This window comes from Triturus cristatus, chromosome 1_1 (genome assembly GCF_964204655.1).
Source record: "Triturus cristatus chromosome 1_1, aTriCri1.1, whole genome shotgun sequence".
Classification (NCBI taxonomy): Eukaryota; Metazoa; Chordata; class Amphibia; order Caudata; family Salamandridae; genus Triturus; species Triturus cristatus.
The window spans coordinates 119,766,910-119,780,843 of NC_140579.1; the positions used below are offsets into that span (position 1 = coordinate 119,766,910).

Consider the following 13,934-nt stretch of genomic DNA (forward strand, 5'->3'; position numbering starts at 1 on the left):
GATGCCCTAGGGTGCAGGGACCCTAGTGAGGCAGACCGCTGTCCTAGTGTGCAGAGACCCTGGGTGAAGCAGAACTCTCCCCTAGTGTGCAGGAACCCTGAGTGAAGCAGACCTCTGTCCTAGTGTGCAGAGACCCTGGGTGAAGCAGAACTCTCCCCTAGTGTGCAAGAACCCTGAGTGAAGCAGACCTCTGTCCTAGTGTGCAGAGACCTTGGGTGAGGCAGACGGATGCCCTAGGGTGCAGGGACCCTAGTGAGGTAGACCTCTGTACTAGTGTACAGAGACCCTGGGTGAAGCAGAACTCTCCCCTAGTGTGCAGGAACCCTGAGTGAAGCAGACCTCTGTCCTAGTGTGCAGAGACCTTGGGTGAGGCAGACGGATGCCCTAGGGTGCAGGGACCCTAGTGAGGCAGACCTCTGTCCTAGTGTACAGAGACCCTGGGTGAAGCAGAACTCTCCCCTAGTGTGCAGGTCCCTGAGTGAAGCACACCTCTGTCCTAGTGTGCAGAGACCTTGGGTGAGGCAGACGGATGCGCTAGGGTGCAGGGATGCTAGTGAGGCAGACCTCTGTCCTAGTGTACAGAGACCCTGGGTGAAGCAGAACTCTCCCCTAGTGTGCAGGAACCCTGAGTGAAGCAGACCTCTGTCCTAGTGTGCAGAGACCTTGGGTGAGGCAGACAGATGCCCTAGGGTGCAGGGATGCTAGTGAGGCAGACCTCTGTCCTAGTGTACAGAGACCGTGGGTGAAGCAGAACTCTCCCCTAGTGTGCAGGAACCCTGAGTGAAGCGGACCTCTGTCCTACTGTGCAGGGACCCCAGTGAGGTAGACCTCTGTCCTAGTGTACGTAAACCTTGGGTGAGGCAGACGGCTGCCCTGGTGTGCAGGGACCCTAAGTGAAGCAGACCTCTCCCCAGATGTGCAGGGACCCTGAGCGAAGTAGACACTCCCCTAGTGTGCAGGACTCTGGTGAGGCAGATGTCTGCCCTAGTGTGCAGGGAGCCCGGGTAAGGCAGATATCTCCCCTAGTGTGCAGGACACTGGTGAGGCAGATGTCTGCCCTAGTGTGCAGGGACCCGGGTGAGGCAGATGTCTGCCGTAGTGTGCAGGGACCCTGAGTGAGGCAGATGTCTCCCCTAGTCTGCAGGACCCTGGTGAGGCAGATGTCTGCCCTAGTGTGCAGGGACCCTGGGTGAGGCAAATGTCTCCCCTAGTGTGCAGGACCCTGGGTGAGGCAGATGTCTGCCCTAGTGTGAAGGGACCCTGGGAGAGGCAGATGTCTGCCCTAGTGTGCAGGGACCCTGGGTGAGGCAGCTGTCTCCCCTAGTGTGCAGGACCCTGGGTGAGGCAGATGTCTGCCCTAGTGTGAAGGGACCCTGGGAGAGGCAGATGTCTGCCCTAGTGTGCAGGGACCCTGGGTGAGGCAGCTGTCTGCGGTAGTGTGTAGTAGCCCTGGGTGAGACAGCTGTCTGCACTGCTGTGTAGGGACTCTGTGGCAAATAATGGCGATTGTATGTGTTGTGTGACCCGGAAGTGACTCCTCATTGGATTTAGGTAAAGTTTCCAGTGAATTGATGACTTCCTGCAGCAGACACTCTGCTCCTGCTGCCCCATAGCCAGTGTCATTCGAGTGGTTCTGCTGCAGGGCTGTGCTTGGGACTTGTAAGCTGAGATGTCATCCCTTCTGCAAGACCCACACCCCCAGTTTATCACAGGATAAACTTGGGGTGCCCTGGCTCCATAGAACGAGAAGTCTTTTTTATTGTTTACAGCTTTAAAGAAAGAAATAGAAGGCCTTGTGCGGTAGTTTGAGAGCGAGGGATAAGAGTATGAAATGAACAGCTCTTGGGGAGGAGATCTCAGTTTCAAGGAGTGGGCTGAGAGGGCTGGAGGTCAGCGGCAGTGTGCTGGCACAAATGGTGAATGTGGGGTGCAGTTCACGAGCCAACATAAAACTCTGAGGTGCCGTCCGCCCCCTCCACCGGCAGCTCCAGTGATCAGGAGTGACCCGATGGAGGTGCCCTTTGTGAATACTGAATGTCTTAAAGTTAGACTTTCATCTCAGTTTACCTTTGTGAATCGAGCCACATGTTTTTTGCCCAAGAGCAGTGATCAGATAGCAGCCTGAAAGGCAGACTTATCACAAACAATTCAATGTGCTCGGGGAGATGAGGGCGCACCCCTGGTACAGTGGCAAGTGGAAGGAAGTAGCAGAAGCCCGCAATCAGGGACAGTAAACACATCGGGCCCAATTCACAAAGGTAAACTTACACCTTTGTGTACGTTTACGACTTTTCGGTATTCACAAAGGTAAGTTACTACTAGTAAAGTTAGACTAATGGTCTAATTTTACCTTTCTGAATATTGAAAAGTTATAAACTTGCACAAAAGTACAGTTATAAACTTGCCCCCTGCTGGTGGAAGAGTATAACCTGCAGATGGGAAAGTGGCCAGAGAGGTTCATGCAGTCTTAGGCTTTGGAGCAGCAGGCTGTCCTGCTTAAAGTGCTCCAATGCCTCCTCAGGGTTAATAAGAGCTACATAAATGTTATTACAATACAGTACAACCTACCTCCACTGCTGGTAGTGCTTCCAGTTCCTGTGGTGGTGCTTCCGGTTCCTGTGGTGGTGCTTCCGGTTCCAGTGGTAGTGCTTCCAGTTCCTGTGGTGGTGCTTCCAGTTCCTGTGGTGGTGCTTCCGGTTCCTGTGGTGGTGGTTTCGGCTGCTGTGGTAGTGGTTTCGGCTGCTGTGGTGGTGGTTGCGACTGTTGTGGTGGTTGTTTCGGCTGCTGTGGTGGTGGTTGCGGCTGCTGTGGTGGTGGTTGCAGCTGTTGTGGTAGTGGTTTCGGCTGCTGTGGTGGTGGTTGCGACTGTTGTGGTGGTTGTTTCGGCTGCTGTGGTGGTGGTTGCGGCTGCTGTGGTGGTGGTTGCAGCTGTTGTGGTAGTGGTTTCGGCTGCTGTGGTGGTGGTTGCGGCTGCTGTGGTGGTGGTTGCTGCTGGTGAGGGGAACAGAAGATGGGTTCAAAAATTAGATTTGCTACTACATCCTGCACACCCTTAAACTACAAGTGAGAACGTGGGTGCTGTTAGGGCCACTCTGGCAGGCCATCTTCAAGGAGTGGGTAGAACCATGGTTCAGAGGTTCCCAAACCTTTAAACACATTCTCTTAGTTTCCTGAACCTTTGTTGCCCCTGATGGTTCTTCTCAAAATCTTTCAGCCTATAAACTATTTCACATAACCGAAAGGAGTTAAGGGAGCAGTGATGCTGCAAACCCCGAAACCTTCTGACGTTGAGGAATGCAGTAATAATGCAGTGGCGGCTCCTACGCAATGGCGGAGGAGTATCGCCCCACTGGCTCAGAGCCAGCAGCTGAAAAATAAAGTGATTTTAGTATTGATTTATTTTTCAGCGTCTGTCTCTGAGCCAGTGTGTGCAGGGAGGGGTGAGGCCGAGCCATGGGAGGGGGAAGTAGGAGTGGCAAATGTGCACTTTGAAGTGCACATGTTGGTTGGCCGGCCGTTTCAGGCCTACCAAACTGACATGCGCACTTAGGTTTCTCCAACCCAGCTGTAATGTACACCCAGGTTGGAAAAACAGTGCAAACTCCCTGTGCCTGAGCAAGCGTTAATCTAGCCCACTCAGGCCAATTGCCACTGGTCTCATGCTTGAAAGCAACCTGGGGATTGGATAGGGAGTCCGATGCTGTCCCAGGGACTGCTGGGACCAGGAACAGAGGAGTGCGAGGCGGCTGGCACCACCAGGTAAGTCTTGTTTTTTTAAATTATTTACTAATCCCCCAGCACACTTCCTCGCTGCATGACAGGGAAAGGGGAGGAATGCGTCATATTTAAAATAACACAGCGCGTTCCTACCTTGGTCCCTGCACTGGTGCCACATTGGCTGCCGAACACCAATGCAGGCACCCATGCACCATGGTGGAAGGGTGCCTCTGTTGCGGGAAGGATTATTTTTGGTCACTAAGAGGCACATTCCTGCACAAATGCAATCTTGAGAGGCATTTTCCTCTTTCTATGTGTGCCGCATGCAGAGGAAGTAACAAGAAGAGATAAAGATATTTCTTCTAGGTACGCCTCCCCTGGGAAGGTGTATCTTTTTAGCGCATTCCCAAGTCTTCCACATTTGATAAATCTGGGAATGTGTACAAAACCGTGGGGGTTGCATGGGAACACCCACGCAATGCCCAGGCAATGCCTTCTCAGGGCAGAGAAACCCAATGCAATGTTTTGTGCTGTGTTGCGTTACTACAAATTTATGAAGCCACTCAGGGCCACAGAAGGTGGCCTTGTATGGTTTCATAAATCACATTTTGGGCTTGCGTCACACTTGCACAACGTTGCATGTTGAAGTGCGACGCACCCCCTTTAATAAAAATGCCCCTAGTTGAGCAAGGCATGCCACAACAGAAAACTAAAGTTTATATGACCAATGGGGTTCTTTGTGCCATCCTCAAACGTGTATGATTACAAGCAGGCCTGTGCCATTCCAACCTGAATTAAATGTTCTATTTTAGAGTTTGTGTTTCATCACCTTTCTGACTACAGAAACTGGATTAAAAAAAATAAGAATCAGTGGTGAAGCCACAAGCATGATATCATTGGCGTACGTGACCTCAGGTGACTTACGTGTAGTCGTGGTGGTCGCGGTGGTCGTAGTGTTGTCTAATCCAGCTGTGGAGAAAAGAAAAACAGCAACATGAAGCCGGTGCCCAGAAAGCTCAGTATGTGTTCATTGCGCATGTGCATCAACCCAAGCGATGATGTAATAATACTTTGCAGCTAGTGTTTGCCACCTATCCAGTTTGGGCAAATCAGTCAGAGTACTGACAGTTTCGATAGCTTTAATTTTCAGTGTTTACCACTTTCAATAATTTAAACAATCGGAGTCAAGATGCCGCTTATCACCAAGACACACATGACAATCAAAACCAAGAGAAAACACTTACTAGACAAAGAGATTCAACATTTTCCAGCCATAAATGGTGACATTAAAAACAATATTTCTCAGATTAGACGCATTTAGTAAAGTGGACCCCCAATAATAAACAATGCACCAATTGAACCATTCCTTACACTAAACCTTTAAGGTGTCAGTTCCCCTAATACTTAGCCTTGTAGGATCTGGTTCTTGGAAACGTATCAAGAGCACATGGACCAGAGGTTGATGGATGGCCTATGCAGCATGAGCGCCTCACCGTGAAACCCTGGCTGGCTGTCCTTAATATTTGACCTGTCTTTTATATGCATTAGTTTAAGAATTCATATTTGTATAAGTCAAAGTTGCAGACAAATTAGTTTAAATACTTTTTTATGATTTAATGAAATGTATTGGAATAAGTGCGAAACACCAGTTACGCTAAGCACCTGAAAAGCTACCCCTTCTATTTGTTACTTTTGTCTTAATGGTTAAGATGTGGTATTTGTTTGACCTCCACCCCAAAAGAAACATTAGAGTTTTTGATTTACTAATACATTTTAAAATCAGCTGACTTTGGCAAAGCCAATAGCAATGACCACAGAGCTGGGAACGTGCAACCACTTGGCATTTCCAATGCTTGTTTCCAATGTTTTGAAAACTTAAACATTTTCCTAAGCTGCAGTCCCCTCTTCCTGTCTCTGGGGGCCGAGCATTTGATGCTGCCTACCAATCTGCAGCAGTGATGGCCTGTGTACCTGCAGAACCCACTTGTACCACTGGATGGCAGCAGCCAGTGGTACTAGGGGTCTCAATGACTGTCAGATCCACATCCCTGCTGCCCCCATCCCCAGCACCCTGTGAGTGACTTGTCCTCTAGGATCCAGCCTCTTATCCCTCTCACATCACCTTTTAATAGTTGAGTAAGAACTTCTTCACCCCTTGAGACCAGCAGTGATCCTTAAGCAGAGACCTTCCGCAGAGGTCCTAGAGCCGTCACAGAGCTTAGAATCTAGCATATGGACTCCAGGCGCTGTACTCACAAACACCAGAGGCCGGGACAGCGGTTCTGTGAACATTAGGCCCAGGGTGGTACATGATCTAAATGAGATGTTGACCCTAGAATACTCCAGTTCCTGGGACATATGCAGAAGACAGCACATATACCCCTTTTTTTGTTTTCTTCGAGGATGCAATGGAAATGTGCAAATACATTCCTGACATGTAAAATATCTAAGTCCAAGTACCCTAAAGAAAAGCTTTGTCAAAAGTGAAGAAAAAACTGTTTTGAAAATGTATCTTACACAAGGTAAGTTTACGGACAACAAACCAAATCTACATTACACATTAATTTCATATGAACATCTCTAGGTTAAGACTGATGATGGAAGGTGAGGCTGGTGAAGGTAGGTAAGGCTAGTGAAGGTAGGTAAGGCTAGTGAAGCAAGTGTGGCTGGTGATGGAAGGTAAGACTAGTGAAAGACGGTAAGGCTGGTGAATGAAGGTAAGACAGGTGAAAGGAGGTAAGGCTGGTGAAGGAAGGTAAGGCTAGTGAAGCAAGTAAGGCTAGTGAAGCAAGTAAGGCTGGCGAAGGAAGGTAAGACTGGTGGAAAGAATGTAAGCCTGGTGAAGGAAGGTAAGGTTTTGATGGAAGATAAGGCTGATTAAGGAAGTTAAGGTTGGTGATGGAAGGTAAGGGTGGTGAAGGAAGGTAAGGCTGGTGACGGAAGGTAAGGCTGGCTAAGGAAGGCAAGGCAGGTAATAGAAGGTATCGCTGTTGATAGATAGTAAGGCTGGTGATGGAAGGTAAAGCTGGTGATGGAATGTAAGACTAGTGAAAGAAGGTAAGGCTGTTGAAGTAAGGTAAGGCTGTTGAAGGAAAATATGGCTGATGATGGAAGGTAAGGCTATTGAAGGAAGGTAAGGCTGGTTAAGGATGGTAAGGCTGGAGAAGGAATGTACAGCTGTTGAAGGAAGGTAAGACTGGTGAAGGAAGAGGAGGCTGGTGTAGAAGGTAAGACTGGTGATGGAAGGTAAGGCTTGTGATGGAAGGTAAAGTTGGTGATGGAAGGTACGGGTAGTGATGGAAAGTAAGGCTGGTGTTGGAAGGTAAGGCTGGTGAATGAATGTATGGCTGGTGAAGAACGTAAGGCTGGTGATGGAAGCTAAGGCTAGTTAAGGACTGTAAGTCTGGTGAAGTAAGGTAAGGTTGGTGAAGGAAGGTAAGGCTAGTGATGGAAGGTAAGGCTGATGAAAGAAGGAAAAGCTAGTGATGGAAGGTAAGACTGGTGAAGGAATGTAAGGCTGGTGAAGAAGGTAAGGCTGGTGATGGAAGATAAGGCTGGTTAAGGAAGGTAAAGCTGGTAATGGAAGGTAAGGCTGGTGAAGGAAGGTAAGGCTGGTGAAGGAAGGTAAGGCTGGAAAAGGAAGGTAAAGCTGGTGATGGAAGGAAAGTCTGGTGATGGAAGGTACGTCTGATGGAAGAAGGTAAGGGTGGCAAAGGAAGGTAAGGCTGGTCAAGAAGGTGAGGCTGGTGAAGGAAGGTAAGGCTGAAGAAAGAAGGTAAGGCTGATGAAGGAAGGTAAGGCAGGTTATGGTTTACCTCTGTCACAGCCCGCTGTTGAAAGCTGATTTGTCCTGGGACCAGAAGTTGTGAAGAGCCCAGACCACATTAGAGCAGCTCTGGAGGAAAGGCTGGGTGATACCAACTGTGTTTTTGGGCTCTTTGTGAGAGCTGTATGCCATGAAAATCAACCGCAATGTTACTTTTTATATCTACACTGCGCACTCTGTAGGTCACCGCGGTTTGTTGCATCAAGGGTGGAACCAGCCTGAGGACATAGCTGTGATCAGACGCTTACGCCCTCTGAATGATATCTCACTCTGGAATCTGTCCTAAAGTAATTTAAATATCATTTTTCTTTGTGTCTGACCTTAGACCTTCAGTCCAGGCCATGTGCAATGAGTGCCAACACCGGTCTTCAACATCTATTGATCATCAATGTATGCTGGGTCCAGGTGAAGTCAAAAGTAAGATAGGCATGTGGTCCAAGGGTTCGCCCAGAAGCAGTCAGGTCAGTAATAACTTGACACGGATAAACCTTTTGTTACATTACCGTAGTCTCCTTCCACTAGTTATGCAAAATTCCTGGAGCTACAGCATTACACCACATCACCTAAATTCAACTTAATTGAAGTAAAGATCATATCTCAGGTATGTGGGAGCAAAACAAACCCACAGAACACGAGCAGCTGTCATTTGCAGCAGTTGTGGTTTATTCTCAACTGTTTGTGCGAAAGGTGTCTTTGCATCCACAACTGGCATGAGTATGCATTTCACTCTAAAATATAGCGCTAAATTACAGATTTGAATTTTGTGTAAGTTTTCTGAAGCTGTGCATAGCTACACAAAAGGAAATCACACACATTTCACACATCCCTAATAATTATACCGAATTTCCCTTCTAGAGATGGTTAATGGAGGGCCATTGGGATTTATATCACTGTTGTGACGGAGTAACCCATCCGACAAGATCCAAATACAGCCCTCTCCGTTTAGGAGCCTCAGGACTTCTGGAATTCCCTCACTTCCTCAACAGCATCAACACCCCAAAGATCTTGAGATGATTCTATCACCTCAGCCCCTCTTCCTGACTTGACAAGTTCAAACCCCAGCAACTTTTCATATTAGTTCTAGAATACCGCCTACCATCCCCAGACCTCTGTTTCTGTCTGCAAGCTGCCTCTATCCTTCTCTAGACCTGGACACAATACTATAAGTGTCCTCTCTAGAACCAGTACTGTATTCCAGATCTGGCCTTTTCACCTACTGCTGAACACCGTGCTCCCAGACTGGGATGCTCTAGATGTGTGCTCGTCTTGTAGAACCTGATACCTTTGAACAGATGTGACCATCAGACCTGAGAATAAGTCTGATGATGTGGACTTCAGAACTGAGAATAACTCTATAGATGAGACCTTCAGAACTGACAATAACTCTGTAGATGAGACCGTCAGAACTGACAATAACTCTGTAGATGAGACCTTCAGAACTGTCAATAACTCTGCAGATGAGACCTTCAGAACTGATAATAACTGCAGATATGGTCTCCAGAGCTGAGAATAACTGCAGATATGGTCTCCAGAACTGAGAATAACTCTGTAAATGAGGCCCCCAGAACCGAGAATAACTCTGTAGATGAGACCTTCAGAACCGAGAATTGCTCTGTAGATGAGACCTTCAGAACTGACAATAACTCTGTAGATGAGACCTTCAGAACTGACAATAACTCTGGAGATGAGACCTTCAGAACTGACAATAACTCTGTAGATGAGACCATCAGAACTGACAATAACTCTGTAGATGAGACCTTCAGAACTGACAATAGCTCTGCAGATGAGACCTTCAGAACTGATAATAACTGCAACTATGGTCTCCAGAGCTGAGAATAACTGTAGATATGGTCTCCAGAACTGAGAATAACTCTGTAAATGAGGCCCCCAGAACCGAGAATAACTCTGTAGATGAGACCTTCAGAACCGAGAATAGCTCTGTAGATGAGACCTTCAGAACTGACAATAACTCTGTAGATGAGGCCTTCAGAACTGAGAATAACTCTGCAGATGTGGACTTCAGAACTGAGAATACCTCTGCAGATGTGGACTTCAGAACTGAGACTTCTTCTGTAGATGTGGCCTCCAGAACTGAGAATAACTGCAGATGTGGACTTCAGAACTAACAACAACTCTGTAGATGAGACCTTCAGAACCGAGAATAACTGCAGATGTGGACTTCAGAACTGAGAATAACTCTGTAGATGAGACCTTCAGAACTGAGAATAACTCTGTAGATGAGACCGTCAGAACTGACAATAACTCTGTAGATGAGACCTTTAGAACTGACAATAACTCTGTAGATGAGACCTTCAGAACTGAGAATAACTCTGCGGATGTGGACTTCAGAACTGAGAATAACTCTGCAGATGTGGATTTCAGAACTGAGAATACCTCTGCAGATGAGACCGTCAGAACTGAGAATAACTCTGTAGATGAGACCTTCAGAACTGAGAATAAATCTGAAGATGAGACCTTCAGAACCGAGAATAACTCTGTAGATGAGAACTTCAGAACCGAGAATAACTCTGTAGATGAGACCTTCAGAACCGAGAATAACTCTGCAGATGTAGACATCAGAACTGGGTATAACTCTGCAGATGTGAACTTCAGAACTGAGAATACCTCTGCAGATGAGACCGTCAGAACTGAGAATAACTCTCTAGATGAGACCTTCAGAACTGAGAATAACTCTGTAGATGAGACCTTCAGAACTGAGAATAAATCTGTAGATGAGACCTTCAGAACCGAGAATAACTCTGTAGATGAGACCTTCAGAACCGAGAATAACTCTGTAGGTGAGACCTTCAGAGCTGAGAATAAATCTGTAGATGAGACCTTGAGAACCGAGAATAACTCTGTAGATGAGACCTTCAGAACTGGGTATAACTCTGCAGATGTGGACTTCAGAACTGAGACTACTTCTGTGGATGAGGCCTCCTGACACTCTACATGTTGCCTCAGAGCTAGTCCACGAAGCCAGCCCTGGGAACAAGGCTCTCTCTATGGCAGTCAGAAATGGACACATTATTTATTTTCATGATTTATCTTACATCTGTAACCTTTCTTAGAGCATCCTTTTACAAGAGAGACAAGGGTGTTATAGAGAGCACGGTGATGAGAGGGTTAACTTGGAGCTATCTTGTGCTGCTGCAATGTGGAGTGAATATGCATGCTATGGCATGACTATGGCGAAGAAAGACATGCATCTTATAAACATATCTATTATTAATGAGACATAGAGGTATTAATGAACCTATTTATTCTAAATGTGGCCTCCAGAAGTGAATACAAAATTATAGGTTTGGCCTCTGGAACTAGGAAATATTTGGTCACCAGGTCTCGCCATAATGCTCCATAGGTGTACTTTAAAACCATACATAATCACTCAAAAAATGGAATGGATTAAACCAAAGGTTGCATTTGCTACATTTATAAACCCAGCAGTGATATGTGTTACCTTGTCTGCTAACCCCACTTCTCCCACAGGTAACATGTTGACCAATCTACATTGTCTCACAGGTAAAAGGTTGTCTAACCTCCTTTCTATCACAAGTAACATGTCGGCTAGCCTCCTTTCTCCACAGGTAACATGTTGACTAGCCTCCTTTCTCCCACAGGTAACAGGTTGACTAGCTTCCTTTCTCCCACAGGTCCCATGTTGACTAGCCTCCTTTCTCCACAGGTAACATGTTGACTAGCTTCCTTTCTCCCACAGGTAACATGTTGCCTCACCTTCTCTCATCCACAGGTAACAAGTTGACTAGCCTCCTTTCTCCCATAGGTCCCATGTTGACTAGCCTCCTTTCGCCACAGGTAACATGTTGACTAGCCTCCTTTCTCCCACAGGTAACAGGTTGACTAGCTTCCTTTCTCCCACAGGTCCCATGTTGACTAGCCTCCTTTCTCCACAGGTAACATGTTGACTAGCTTCCTTTCTCCCACAGGTAACATGTTGCCTCACCTTCTCTCATCCACAGGTAACAAGTTGACTAGCCTCCTTTCTCCCATAGGTCCCATGTTGACTAGCCTCCTTTCTCCACAGGTAACATGTTGACTAGCTTCCTTTCTCCCACAGGTAACATGTTGCCTCACCTTCTCTCATCCACAGGTAACAAGTTGACTAGCCTCCTTTCTCCACATGTAACAAGTTGACTAGCCTCCTTTCTCCACATGTAACAAGTTGACTAGCCTCTTTTCTCCCACAGGTAACATGTTGACTAGCCTCCTTTCTCCCATAGGTCCCATGTTGATTAGCCTCCTTTCTCCACAGGTAACATGTTGCCTGACCTTCTCTCATCCACAGGTAACATGTTGACTAGCCTCCTTTCTCCCACAGGTAACATGTTGATTAGCCTCCTTTCTCCACAGGTAACATGTTGCCTCACCTTCTCTCATCCACAGGTAACATGTTGATTAGCCTCCTTTCTCCACAGGTAACATGTTGCCTCTTTTCTCCCACAGGTAACATGTTGACTAGCCTCCTTTCTCCCATAGGTCCCATGTTGATTAGCCTCCTTTCTCCACAGGTAACATGTTGCCTCACCTTCTCTCATCCACAGGTAACATGTTGACTAGCCTCCTTTCTCCCACAGGTAACATGTTGATTAGCCTCCTTTCTCCACAGGTAACATGTTGCCTCACCTTCTCTCATCCACAGGTAACATGTTGATTAGCCTCCTTTCTCCACAGGTAACATGTTGCCTCACCTTCTCTCATCCACAGGTAACATGTTGATTAGCCTCCTTTCTCCACAGGTAACATGTTGCCTCACCTTCTCTCATCCACAGGTAACATGTTGATTAGCCTCCTTTCTCCACAGGTAACATGTTGCCTCTTTTCTCCCACAGGTAACATGTTGACTAGCCTCCTTTCTCCCATAGGTCCCATGTTGATTAGCCTCCTTTCTCCACTGGTAACATGTTGCCTCACCTTCTCTCATCCACATGTAACAAGTTGACTAGCCTCCTTTCTCCACATGTAACAAGTTGACTAGCCTCCTTTCTCCACATGGAACAAGTTGACTAGCCTCCTTTCTCCACATGGAACAAGTTGACTAGCCTCCTTTCTCCACATGGAACAAGTTGACTAGCCTCTTTTCTCCCACAGGTAACATGTTGACTAGCCTCCTTTCTCCCACAGGTAACATGTTGATTAGCCTCCTTTCTCCACAGGTAACATGTTGCCTCACCTTCTCTCATCCACATGTAACAAGTTGACTAGCCTCCTTTCTCCACATGGAACAAGTTGACTAGCCTCCGTTCTCCCTCACTTACAGTTTCCCACCCCGTGCTTTAGACAGCAGAGCCGCCTCTCCGTCCCTCATCCGGTGCCACCTGCTGGCCGAGAGCCACCCTCGGTGTGAGGTCTATGCTGGCGCCACCTACCGGCAGTGTGGAGTCCCAGCAGCAGCAGCAGGACGACGGCTGCCCTCAGGCTCCTGGACACATTACCACCTTGCTCCATTCTGATCTTGGTCACTCTCCTCTGGTCACGTGCAGTCAAGAAGTGTCTGGGTTGTTGCAGCTTCCAAAACCTGTGCTCTCAACTCCTCAATGTGGCCTTTTATACCGGGGCCACTGGGAGGGGCCGGGCGGCTCGTCAGGGCCCCAGAAGACACTCACTCACCCGCAAGTCACTCACTCGAGGCGCACGGCCGTTAATTGCCAAAATTATCCGCGCAATTAAGGAAATCTTAAGGAATGATGTGCACGCCAAGTATTTCTGCTGAAACTGGTGCGGACATTCCTGGCAGCGTTCAGCGATGGCGAGGCCCGTTTGTGTTTTAAAGCCCCTCAGTCCAGCTTTTTTCAAGGCTTTCTGGGGTTTCCTGATCAGAAGTTGCGCGGGCATTTTCATTACAGAATTCACCTTGCCAAGAAGATGTCAATCAAAAACATGCATTAAAACGCAACTGCACTGCAAACCTTTTTTTAAAGATGTGTTTTTATTTTATTTTCGTCGTAAAAAACATCAGCTGCTTGGATTTATTACAGAGAGCAAACAGAGCACCGAGAATCCTTTAAACAAGCAAGTAAAGTTAGTAAATTACATGGACCAGCAAGCAAGAACATACTATAACCAGGGCGATTACCGCAATGCAAAACTGACATAAAAATACACCATTACTGACAGGAAACTCAAACACAGCTACACACCTCAGACATACGAAAACACAGACACGCCACCAAGACAGACGCACCAATAGGCGAGTGAGAGACCGACACAACGTCATAAACACACACAAATACATCTATTAACCAGAGAGCCGAAATATAAACAAATCACACAAACAGATACATCGATACCCCAGAAAGAGAAACTGTAGAATAGAAACATCGCAAACAATCTGAAATAAGAAATACAAACACGTGCAGGCAAGTAGAAAGAC

At 47.1% G+C, this 13,934-nt stretch overlaps 1 protein-coding gene across 2 annotated transcripts in view; it reads right to left on the bottom strand.

Moving 5' to 3' along the window:
• LOC146869727 (uncharacterized) overlaps positions 1–13,173 on the bottom strand; it is a 30,946-nt gene extending 17,773 nt beyond the window's left edge. The window contains exons 1-3 of one of the 2 annotated variants that reach the window (XM_085613553.1): positions 12,931–13,173; positions 4,642–4,686; positions 2,569–2,988 (exon numbers count right to left, since the gene is read on the bottom strand). In XM_085613553.1, the coding sequence (XP_085469679.1) occupies positions 2,569–2,988; positions 4,642–4,686; positions 12,931–13,009 (544 nt within the window). In that variant the 5' untranslated portion in view covers positions 13,010–13,173. Of the gene's footprint in view, positions 1–2,568; positions 2,992–4,641; positions 4,687–12,930 lie in introns of both variants that reach the window. The other variant, XM_085613484.1, reaches the window with a different exon arrangement.
• Between the last annotated feature and the right edge of the window lie 761 nt (positions 13,174–13,934).